This window comes from Geotrypetes seraphini, chromosome 7 (genome assembly GCF_902459505.1).
Source record: "Geotrypetes seraphini chromosome 7, aGeoSer1.1, whole genome shotgun sequence".
Lineage (NCBI taxonomy): Eukaryota > Metazoa > Chordata > Amphibia > Gymnophiona > Dermophiidae > Geotrypetes > Geotrypetes seraphini.
In genome coordinates, this window is record NC_047090.1 from 64425933 (window position 1) to 64438132 (window position 12200).

General features: G+C 40.5%; 1 protein-coding gene across 8 annotated transcripts in view; it reads left to right on the forward strand.

Annotated features, from left to right (window-relative positions):
• Positions 1-12200, forward strand: part of PACSIN2 (protein kinase C and casein kinase substrate in neurons 2) — a 147520-nt gene that overhangs the window by 62484 nt on the left and 72836 nt on the right. For all 8 annotated transcript variants that reach the window (XM_033951359.1, XM_033951355.1, XM_033951360.1 and 5 more), the window contains 2 exons: positions 530-685; positions 9838-10013. In XM_033951359.1, the coding sequence (XP_033807250.1) occupies positions 530-685; positions 9838-10013 (332 nt within the window). The remainder of the gene's footprint in view (positions 1-529; positions 686-9837; positions 10014-12200) is intronic.

Here is a 12200-nt window from a genome sequence, read left to right on the forward strand (position 1 = left end):
GGGTTTTCTCCTGTTTTAATCAAAAGTAAAATGAGTCTGCCTAGAGACTCGGTGGTGTTTGAGAGACCTGAGTTTGATTCCCAGTTCAGATCTTACTATTGTGGCTGATTCAGGGAATGTAACACATAGTGGTGGGCTTTATAGCCCACAATAACAAGGTGCTGAAAGTTAGTCCTGGTGCATGGCCCCTGGGCTGAGGATTATCTTTTGCAGGGCTGAGGTGAGTTAGAATAAAATAAGGGGAAAAATTGCTTTTTATCTTTTTGTTTGCAACCATTACAATAGTAGCAGCAGCTGTCTTTGCATTCTTCCTTCAGCCCTGAAAGACATTTTGGACTTCAGTTTTCAGTGTCATAACCATTCAAGTCCAGCTGAAAATGTAGTTTTCAGACTGAGTTTTTATAGAGCATTTTTTCATGATGTTTTTATTTCAACATACCACTGACACTGATATGCAGTTTTACTGCATTTAATTAGAATTCTTAGAAATTTTCATATGTCGAATGTGTAACTTTATTGGGTTTTATAGGTAGAAGGTTCGAAGAAGGCTTACCATGCAGCATGTAAAGAAGAAAAGCTGGCAGCTTATCGGGAAGGAACTAGCAAAGCTGATTCATCTCTTAACCCTGAACAGCTAAAGAAGTTGCAGGACAAAGTGGAGAAAAGCAAACAAGATGTGCAGAAGGTCAGATTCTGTATTTCTGCTTTGTCTGTTTTGCTTACCAAGAAGGTTGACTAGAATCGCAAAATATACTTTCGTATTGCAGATTAACTACCAACTGTCAAAACAAAAATAGTCCTGGGTTAATTAGACTAAATATGTTTGTAAGTTTTGTATATTGATAACTTCCATTATACAAGATTTTACATCTTCTTTCTGATGAGAGCTTATAAACTGAATTTTGTTTTTGGCTTTGGTGCTGAAAAAAACAGAAAGTTCTTGAAGATAGGTAGTGAGGTAAATAGAACAACTCCTGCCCTGGAAGTAAGAGGAAGCCGTAAATAAGTGCTCCCTGCTGGAACCCTTGAAAAAGCCAGTGTTGGTGAAACGTGTCCCGTCGGGCATTATAGCATTGGAGCAAGAACACTCAAATAAAGAAATGTGAAGAATGACACAAGTTGGTTTGTCATCTTTGTTCAACAATTATCATTAATTTAATTGGATGTTCAATCCTGTTTAGTGAGGATCGTGTATTGTTTGGAGCTGAAAAAAACAGCCCAAAGTTCAGGTTTAGCCTTGCTTTGACTGAAACCAAAACTTTATGCTGACTCCCCTTGCTCTCCTTCTCCTTTCCTCTGCTCTCATGCATAGAATGAGCCTCCCTCCTAGACATATCTGTAGGCCCCCCTGGGACCACCATCTTTCCCTAGTGGTCTAGTGCAGTGTTCTTTCAACCACCGGTCCATGGACCAGTGCCAGTCCACAGAAATTTCCTGCTGGTCCACAGGGCCAGCACGTGCATCAGGCCCAACACAGTGTTCTTCAACCGCCGGTCCACGGTGCGATCGATGCGGCATTATCTTTGAGCCAGCTCCCTCTTCCTAACTGATTCAGTGCACAAAGCCATGGGCAGTGGCTCCTACGGGCATCCTGCGCCTGAACCGGAAGCCTTCTCTCTAACGGTGCAATGTCAGAGGGAAAGCTTCCAGATGAGGCACGGGACATGCAAGGTGCAATTAGTACTATTATGGGGGTGGGGTCTGGGGTGGAGATTGGGTAGAGATGGGCGGGGTCTGGCCCACAAATTAGCCCAGTGTTCCTCAACCGCCGGTCCACGGACCGATGCCGGTCCACAGAATAATTATTTTATTTCTGCCGGTCCATAGGTGTAAAAAGGTTGAAAAACACTGGTCTAGTGGATAGTCAAGGCAGGAGCAATACCCAGTTGCTCCTGACCATATCTTTTCTGCTTTCAAAGTGGCTACCGCAATCCAAGTTTCCAGGTTTATTTAACACTTGATATACCGCAATAGAAGAACATCTATGCAGTTTACATAAAAAACTAATGGTTAAAATAATATAAGTAAAGATAGAACTACAATATCAATAGTAAAAGCAAGGAAGTAGGGAGTTTAAGGGTTAAAAACTCATTTTGTGCTTCTTGTTTCAGACTGGTCTCTGAGCTGCTTATTTCATTTTGCAAATCATTGGTCAAATGCATCTATAAACAAGAAGGTTTTTAATAATGTTTTAAAATATTCAAGATTGTGTTCTGTTTGAATGTATCAATGACTGCGAAACAACGATCTCTAGTAGATGAATAGACTACTTGCCTAATTGATGGAATTACTAAGAGGTTTTGCTCTAAAGAGCGAAGTGCATATATTTGGGGGAGGCCCAGGCTTCAAGCTCCTCTTGCAGAGACTCAGCAGCTGTGGAGATTAAGGTAGAATAGGTAATGATGATGGCTCCGATTTCTTTGTGAACCACCATCATTTTGAATGTCTCATCTATGTCTGAGCTGATGCTACTTGTGGAGCCCATTTCTTTGGCAGAGAGTCAGATGGATGATCCAATGCTGCCAGGTCTCTCCAGTGTAGATTTTCCTCCCAACTTCATCCTGGCTACATACAGAGCATTTTGCCTGTGCAGGGATGGTGCTCAGGCAGAACAGTAGAGGTGGGGTCCTCTTCAGGAGCTTTTATCTTCTCCAGCTTCATATGATGCTGCTAAGGAGGAAGATCTCTTGGAGGCTACTGCCTCTCCCTCTGAAAGGATCTGGAGTGGACAGGGAAGGATGCATTGGAGCAGGACCTGGTTTTGGCTGAGTGGATGGAGGACTTGCCCCTAGGTGAGGACGACTTTGTGGTTTTGATTTTCTATCGAGAAGAGCTGCAGTATCTCATTGCTTAAGTGTCTCCAATGCTGAAGTTTTGAAGATGTCCTTAAGAAGTCTATACATACAGTTGATCCTCTTGAATCAGGGTATTAGCCATGTCAGGAACCATTGCATACTCCATTGGTAGATGCTGTAGTCTCCACAGTGACTATGAAGAATACCATCCTGGTGGGCAGAGGTATGGCTCTGAAAAATCCGCAGCACCATCACACAGAAGCATTGTTGACACAGTTTTAATGGGCTGAATAGGTCTTGTAGACCAAGAGGAGCGGGGAAGGGACTCGATCAACAAACTGCAGGATAACCAATTTATTGAAAATATATGAATAGTTAAAACATATATATATAACATGTACACAAAATAGCAATCCTAACAGAGTCCTTTGATCCTTTTTGTACTGGATTATTGTAACTTTGTACAATGGACTCTCTCAGAAAGAACTCCACAGACTACAAATTATCCAAAACACTGCCATTAAACTAATACTCAAAGGAAAAAAATTTGATCATGTAACCCTGTTTTTAATAAAACCACATTGTCCCACCGAATTACATATAAAATTTTACTATTAACATTTAAAACAAAATCTCTCCATAAACCAAATTTCATTGACATATTACTTGTCCCTTATTGCTCATCAAGAACTCTAAGATCCAGTAATCAACACCTTTTACATATCCCTTCTTTAAGACACCTTTTTTACGATACAACCTGCAAACATATTTTCTCTAGGTGCACCTGAGCACTGAAACTCATTACCAGCTTACTTGAGAGGAAGAAAATATCGACAAATTTAAAACGAATTTAAACACCTTCATGTTCAAGGATGCATATAGCTTATGACTTCCCATCCGACCCAGATCACTGACTACTGTCAAAAAATAATTAAGGAAGAGCATAGTCTCCCTCCTATTGTTCTTTCCTTTTCTCCCTCTCTCCTATATATGATTGTAGTTCTATCCTTCTTCCCTTATGTCTGTCTGTCATGTATCTCCCCAAAGTATTAATAATATTTTCCCAATTTTATATTTTAATATAATGTATACCGCTTTGACAATTTTTTTTAAGGCGGTATATCAAATGTTAATAAACTTGGAAACTTTTCTGATGAAGCTAGGGGTGTATTGAAAACTTTTTATTAGAAACAGAAATATCTGATACAGCATTAAACAAACTGTATGCATATCCAAGGGACATAAGAACAGCCATATCACTTACCTACAGCGTTTAATTAAACATTTTCATAAAGCATAACCTCTGTAACACCCTTTACCCTCTGTAGCATTATTTTGCAAGTAATACAAAATATGCAGTGCTAAAATTCTACATAATAGTGTCCCAAACAAATAAGCAACCTACTGGGATAGAGTATCATAATTACATTACATTAGTGATTTTCTATTCCGCCAATACCTTGCGGTTCAAGGCGGATTACAAAAGAAGTTTTCTGGCCATTTCCAGAGGAATTGAAGAGTAGAGCGAGTTGCTTCAGAGAATTGGGATGAGTCTTGCGGTGTTAGTTTGTCTTCAAGAACGTCTTGAGTAGGATGTTTTTTATTTCTTTTCTAAATGATTTGCAGTCTGGAGTCGTTATCAGTAAATTGGAGAGTTGGTAGTCTAGTTTTGCTGCTTTTGTGGCTAGAAGGCCATCGTACAGTTTTTTTTTTTTTCGTTTGACGCCTCTGATTGGGGGATGCGTGAATGGTTTGAGTTCTCCTGTGTCAGGTTGAGGTAGTTTGGATTATGCGGTTGTTTAGGTAGGCTGGGCTATCTCCGTTTATGGTTTTAAATAGTAGGCAGTATAATTTGAATTGTACTCTTGCTTGTATTGGGAGCCAGTATGAATCGAGGTATGCCACTGTGATGTGGTCATGATTCCTCAGTGAATAGATAAGTCTTAGTGCTGTGTTTTGAACTGTTTTGTAGTTTTATCATGTTTGTGGGACAGGGGAGATAGAGTATGTTGCAGTAATCTAGAAGACTTAGGACTAGGGACTGGACCAAGAGCTGGAATTGTGTTCTGTCGAAGAATTTTCGAACTTGCCTTAAGTATCTCATGACATGAATGATTTTTTTATTGTTTTGTTGATTTGTGGTTGCATGGTACAACATCTGTCTATTGTCATTCCTAGAAGTTTTAGAGTGGGTTGTATGGGGTATGTGATTGAGTTTATTACTAGATTTGTTATAGTTAAGGTTTTATTATTTTCGAGAATGAATTTTGTCTTGTCCAGGTTCAGTTTCATCCATGATTATTCATCCATGTTGAAACTATTTCAAGTGTCCTGTGTAGTGTGTCTGTCATGGAGAACGTTGGTTGGTCAAAAGGAAGGAGAATGGTGATGTCATCTGCATAGCTATAGGATGTTAAGCCTAATTTGTCCAAGCAGGTGCCGAGGGATGCAATGTAGAGATTGAAGAGAGTTGGGGATAGTGGTTGGGCAGGGGTTGGACCATGGTTCTGATTTTTCTTTGTTCAACTTTACTCTGTAAGTTCTGGATTGTAGGAATCATTGAAACCATGTGTGTACCTTGTCTGTGATTCCTATTGTATCTAGTATTTGTAGTAGGATGTTGTGGTCCACCAGGTCAAATGCTGCAGTGAGATCCAGTTGTATAATCGGCATTTTTCTACCTATGCTGAGGTGTTGTCTAGCTGTGTCTAGGAGGGAACCTAGTAGTGTCTCTGTGCTGTAGTTGGTTCTGAAACCCGATTGTGTAGGGTGGAGTATGTTCCTGGCTATTTTAGATTATTGTGAAGCCTTGTGGCTATTGGTTAAAAGGGTGGAAGGAGTTTTTGAAGGACCTACATGCAGATCTTGTAAGCTTTCCCCATACATCTTATGACGAAGACCGCAGACTATTTTAATAACCTTCCTTTGGCTCGACTCCATCCTGTTTATATCTTTTTGAAGGTGCGGTTTCCAGAATTGTACACAATATTCTAAATGATGTCTCACCAGAGTCTTATACAGGGGCATCAATGCATAAATACCTCCTTTTTCCTAATGGCCATACCTCACCCTAGCATCTTTCTAGCTTTTGCTGTCAACTTTTCAACCTGTTTGGCCACCTTAAGATCATCACGTACTATTACACCCAAGTCCCGTTCCTCTTTCAAGCACAAAAGTTCTTTATCCCCTAAACTGTACCATTCCCTCGGGTTTTTGCAGCCCAAATGCATGACCTTGTATTTCTTAGCATTAAATCGGCTGCCAAATTTCAGACCATTCTTCAAGCTTTATTAGGTCTTTCCTCATGTTGTTCACACCATCAAGAGTGTCTACTCTATTGCAGATTTTGGTATCATCCGCAAAGAGGCAATATCACTTTCAAAAATGTTAAAAAGAACAGACCCAAGAACCGAACCTTTGAGGCTTGCCACTGTTAACATCCCTTTCCTCAGACCGATCTCCATTTCCTCAGATCGATCTCCATTGACTACTATCCGCTGTCATCTTCCACTCAACCAGTTCCTGATCCAGTCTGTCACTTTGGGGCCTATCCTGAGGGCACTTAGTTTATTTGACGCCTTCCTCTATCCAATTCTCTGGTCACCTAGTCAAAGAAATTGATCAGATTTGCCTTGGGTCCTTTAATCTACTGGATTCCTGAAATGTCACTTTTTTTTGTTTTTTTAATGTTTCAGTCAGGCTTTCTGGCCTGTAGTTCCCTACTTCTTCCTTACTTCCATTTTTGTGGAGAGGCATCACATACACTCTTCTCCAGTCCTCCAGTACCGCTCCCAATTCTAGTGATGCATTGAAAAGGTCAGCCAGCGGAGATGCCAGAACTTCCCTAAGTTCCTTTAGTACCCTCAGATGTACACTATCCGGCCCCTCACTTTGTCCACCTTAGTTTAGTTAGCTCCTTGTGAACACAATCCTCTGAAAATCAATTGGGGTCTACCACACCTCCATTCCTATTTGCATTTGTTTTCTGTGGTCCTGCTTATGATGCTTTAGCTGTGAACACAGAACAGAAATATTTGTTAAGCAATTCAGCCTTATCTTTCAGCTTCTACATATCCCTTCCCTTCACCTTTGAGTCTCACAATGCTACTTCTGTGCTTCTTTCTATCACTAATGTACCTAAAAAATGTGTTGTCCCCCTGTTTTACTGTCGGCTACTTTTTCTTCCATTTGCATCTTTGCTTTCCTGACTACTCGACCAGCCTCAACTTTTCCAGATATTTTTGTCTGTCTCATCAGGCAAATCTCTCTTATCAGTACTCTTCTCCTACTGCCAACACCAGACTATGTTCCTTCTCTCTTGTTGCACCATACACCTGGAACAAACTGCTCAAGTCAGTACATCAAACTCCGTCCCTGGAACTATTCAGGTCCAGAGTAAAAACCTATTCTTCGAGAATGCATTTAACTCATAACCCCCCTCAACCTGAGAAATTCCCTAATCCCCTACTTGTCCTGTTGTCTGTTAATTTAGATTGTAGTCTCTACTGAGCACGGACCGAGTGTTAAATGCTGTACAGTGCTGCTTATGCCTATCAGCACTATAGAAATGTTAAATAGTAATAGTAGTAGTTGCAGTGTCTTCCTCTTTCTGCAATGTTTTGTAGTTTATGTAGGCTAACCTCTTTTTTTTTTTTTTCCCCTTACCTTTTCAGTTACTACTGTTGAGAACCAAAGTAACCTTCTTTTCCTCTTATTTATTTTCCTTACAAAATGGTTTGTTGCCCTTACAATAGATCCTTTCAGTTTTGCCCACTTCTTTGCTGCTACTTCCAGATGTTCCCATCTAGACAACAATTTCTTGATGTCTAAACCAGTGTTTTTCAACCGCTGTTCCGCGGCACACTAGTGTGCCGCGAGATGTTGCCTGGTGTGCCGTACAGTCAGGGCCGCCATCAGGGCAGTACCACCAGTCTAGGGAGAGGGGCGGTCCGCCCCACGTGGACAGGAGAGAGCTGGATGGGGGACCCGCGGAGTTCAATACATCTCGAGCCGCGAGGCTCGTCTTCTGTTCCTGCCTGCCCTGCAGCTAACATATAGCCGATCGCAAGCGTTCCCCGATGTCAGCGCTGACGTCGGAGGGAGGGCTTAAGCAAAGCCTGCCCTCCGACGTCAGCGCTGACGTCGGAGAATACTTCCGTTCGGCTATTTGTGCGCGGCAGGGCAGGCAGGAAGCAGAAGACAAGCCTTGCGGCTTGAGCTTCGTTTTGCTGAGAAAGTTGCAAAGATGGGCTGGGAGGCAAACACGGAACACAAAAGGGGGGAGGGAGTGCATTTTGGACACAAGGCATGAACTTGGGAGAGAGGAAGGGAGGGAAAGAGATGCTGAGGTGGGGGAGGGAATGGGTTTTTGGACACAGAAGGCATGGACTTGGGAGAGAGGAAGGGAGGGAAAGAGATGCTGAGGTGGGGGAGGGAATGCGTTTTTGGACACAGAAGAAATGGACTTGGGAGAGAGGAAGGGAGGGAAAGAGATGCTGAGGTGGGGGAGGGAATGCGTTTTTGGACACAGAAGAAATGGACTTGGGAGAGAGGAAGGGAGGGAATGAGTGTTTGGACACAGAAGGCATGGACTTTGGAGAGAGGAAGGGAGGGAAAGAGATGGTTGTGTACACGGGGAATAGAAGAAAGGAGAATTTTTGGTCATAGGGAGGGAGTGAGGTACAGATAGTGGCATACCAGGGTGGGGGGGGGGGCGGTCTGCCCCACCCCGGGTTTACGTCCCAAGGGGGTGCACAGCTGGCCACCCTCCAGTGTTGTCCCTAGGCCGGCAAACTGCGGCTCTTTAGCCACTTGAGTGCCACCGTCGCCAACGGTGTTGTTGGCGGTGGCAGCATTATAAAATACTTTCTTTGTGTTTATTTGATTCCTATTCAAGAGAATTACTTTATATATAGTCAATATAGGCACAGAGTTAAATTTTTTAACATTTTCTAATGGTAGTGTGCCTCGTGATTTTTTTCATGAAACAAGTGTGCCTTTGCCCAAAAAAGGTTGAAAAACACTGGTCTAAACAAAGTTACTTTTTTAAAGTCTAGAACCTCTTCTTTTTATTACATAGAGCTTTTTGGACCCCAGTTCGTTTACAAACGTTGGATAGCTCTAAATCTAATAGATGCTGGCACTGTAATCTAGAAGTGGGGACATTGGATCATCTAATTTTTTATTGCCCCTGCATTAGGAATTTTTGGAATTCAATTTGGTCTCAAATAAATTGCTTATTGGAAAATCATGTGGAAATATCATATGATACTGTTCTGTTCGGTATGTCTATAAGGAAAAAAAGTCAATTATTAGCACATAACAATAAGCTTTTGATGATGACGGGTGTTGCTATGCAACATATTACTAACAACTGGAAAAATTATAGTAATCTCAATTATACGTTTTGGTGGAATTCCCTGTGTCACATTTACAAGATGGAAAGAGCAATTGCAATACAGAAAGGAAGTTATAAAAATTTTTTAAAGATATGGAGACCGATGGTTGATTTTTGTAGTGAATAGGCATCATTTTTCTTTGATAATATACATAGGGGGGGTGGGGATTGGAAGATAAGATGTAGTGAAATTGAAATTTTGAAGGAATATGATAGTTTTAATGATTGTATAGAAAGATGGGAGGGGAGAGGGTTTTTAATTAATTTACATATTAAGAATATAATGTATGATGTTCAAGTGTTATATGATAGTATTTCATGTTGTTCTTTTTGTGCACTTGATGTAAGTTTGAAAAAGAATAAAAAAATTAAAAAAAAGAAAAAGTCTAGAACTTTTACTTTTGAATGAGCTCTCTATACGTGTCTTACTATTAAACCATACAATGATCACTGGGTGCCAGATGATCACCCACTGTAATATCAGAAACATTTTTCCTATTTGTATGTACTAAATCCATTTGCAAACCAACTAGGAATCTTAATATGCACCATCCAAAAATAGGATCTGTGCTGCTCTCAGTGGTTCATGTTCAACTAATTTATCCATATCTGAATATCCATTATGCAATATATTTTTGCTTTCAGGCAAGAGAGAAGTATGAGAGAGCTCTGAAAGACTTGCAATCCTGCACACCACAGTACTTGGAAAACATGGGGCAGGTATTTGAGCAATGCCAGCAGTTTGAGGAAAAACGTCTACACTTCTTCCTTGAGGTTCTACTAGATGTTGAGAAACATCTTGACTTGTCTAATGTTGAAAGGTAAGTATGATTTGAAAGGCTCATTAGCATAGTAGTTAGGAAGTTTTATTTAGAAACAGATGTTGTAGTTCGTGTTCTTCATTTTTTAATCAGCCATTTAACTCATTTAGAATAAATATTATCCAGGGAAACGGTGTGTAAATAGTTTCTCTTTTTTTGTCTCAATCTTCCCAAAGTGCATTTTTTTATTTACTGTTTTGTATGGTGTAGAAAGTATTTAGCACTGTACAACCTGCTTAGCACATTTTTTAGTATTGTGATCTGTTATTGAAAAGACTTTAGGGAAATGGGTTATGGAATGAGGGTGAAAGGGAGTACACTTGAAAGTAATCTTTCTTTAGAGAAAGGTTGGTGTATACATGGCATTGAACAGTCTATCAGTAGAGATTGTGGATACTAGTACAGTATTTGAATATAAGAAAATATGGGACAAGCATAAAGTTTTTCTGAGAGCGAGGGAGAGATAGAGAGAGAGGGGTTGTAGAGTTGAGCAGGGATGTGGTATGGGCTTAAAACTCCATACACATAAACATCCAGATGCTGGAGTTATTAGCATGTGTAAAACACCCAAAATCATTTAGCCCATTACCTTTATTGAAATTCATAAGAGTACTGCTAGACATGACTTAAAAGTCTCTCACAAGAAATTATTCCCACCTTGATAACTGTAAGTTGATACTTGTCTTCAAGAGTACATTTAACTCCCTCAGCACATCTCGGAATGAGAAGGGCCCAATTGACCTTATGATCTCAGTGATCTCTGCCCACTCAGATTGCTAGACATAGTTTGCATCACCAGATTTTTCGATAATTCTCTGTCCTCATAGATGGGATCAATCTAATCTGGTGACAATTACACCTTTCTAAATGCCTCCAACAGCCTTGTACCAGATCTATACTGAGCAGGAGAGCATCTGTACATGGGTTTTACACTTGGGGGAAAATTTCATCAGGCAAATTCCCTGGTGTTAAGAACTATATGGAATGCTCTAAGAAATCAGTTGGTTAACAAACTATCGTTGTCCAGATGTACTAACAAGCAGTCATGGCACTATATCAGCAAGCAAGGAAGAATACGATCTTAACTCTCTCTTTGTTGTGATAGTCCTCTTCTAAATCCTGAGTATCTCTCATAGGATGACCGAGTCACATTCTTGGCTACAGAAAAACAATGCCATGGCGGACAAACTTAGCTATGAACTCCAGTCCCACACATTGTCTCTGGACTCAGAGATAGGAAGGACATCTTTTATGAAAAGGGCATACTTGTGGTGAATCTCTTGGTATTTTCTCAGAATAAAAAAGTACTTTATTTCTACTCCAGGGTAGAGACTCACAAACTAGATTCTAAAGTCTTTCTCTTAGATTGTGAGTGAGTCTTCTGTACATATATCCTCCAATTCCACTCATAGCAAAGACTCTCTTAAAACTCAAAAAGAGGGTGAGAAGGCCATGATTCTTTTTGCCAAGATGGTCTGTTTTCCTCTCCTTTAAGAGAGATCCATAAGATGACCCATCAGGTTGGGTAATTCTCCAACACTGATCTCACAAGCTTAAAGGACAATGTTACATTGCAACACAGGATGGTCCCTCTGGATACTGAGAAGGGTATCTTCACTGCTTTGGGTCCACCTGACAACATATTGCAGATCCTTATGGCTTCTAGATGACACTATACTAGACAGACTTGTGGTTTTAAGTGGAAAAGGTTTGCCCTTTGTGATACAAACGCTATTCTTTTCATGCTCCACACCAAAGTTTCAGAACAAAGAGACAAAACAAAGAGAAACAAAGCAAACCAACACACTTATCCGATCAATTTATTGATGACAAACCCGACATAGCCATGTTTCGCCCTCAGGCTGCGTCAGGGGTAAAAGCTATAAAATCAAAACTGATAATGCAAATCAAATCATTAATAGTACATATACATTTAAATTGATATTGGTGCTAAATATAAAACCAAAATGAAGTGTTCACAATGGCAATAGATAAACATGTAAAAGAACTGTGCCAAAAAACTATACACACTTAGACCACCTTTTATCAAGCTGTGTTGGGGGTTTTTATTGCAAGTCGCTGCAGTAAAAGCTCCGATGCTCAAAGGAATTCTATGAGCATTGGAGCTTTTACTGTTGCGGCCTGTGATGATAAAGCCTTATGTGGCTTGATAAAAGGGGGCCTTAG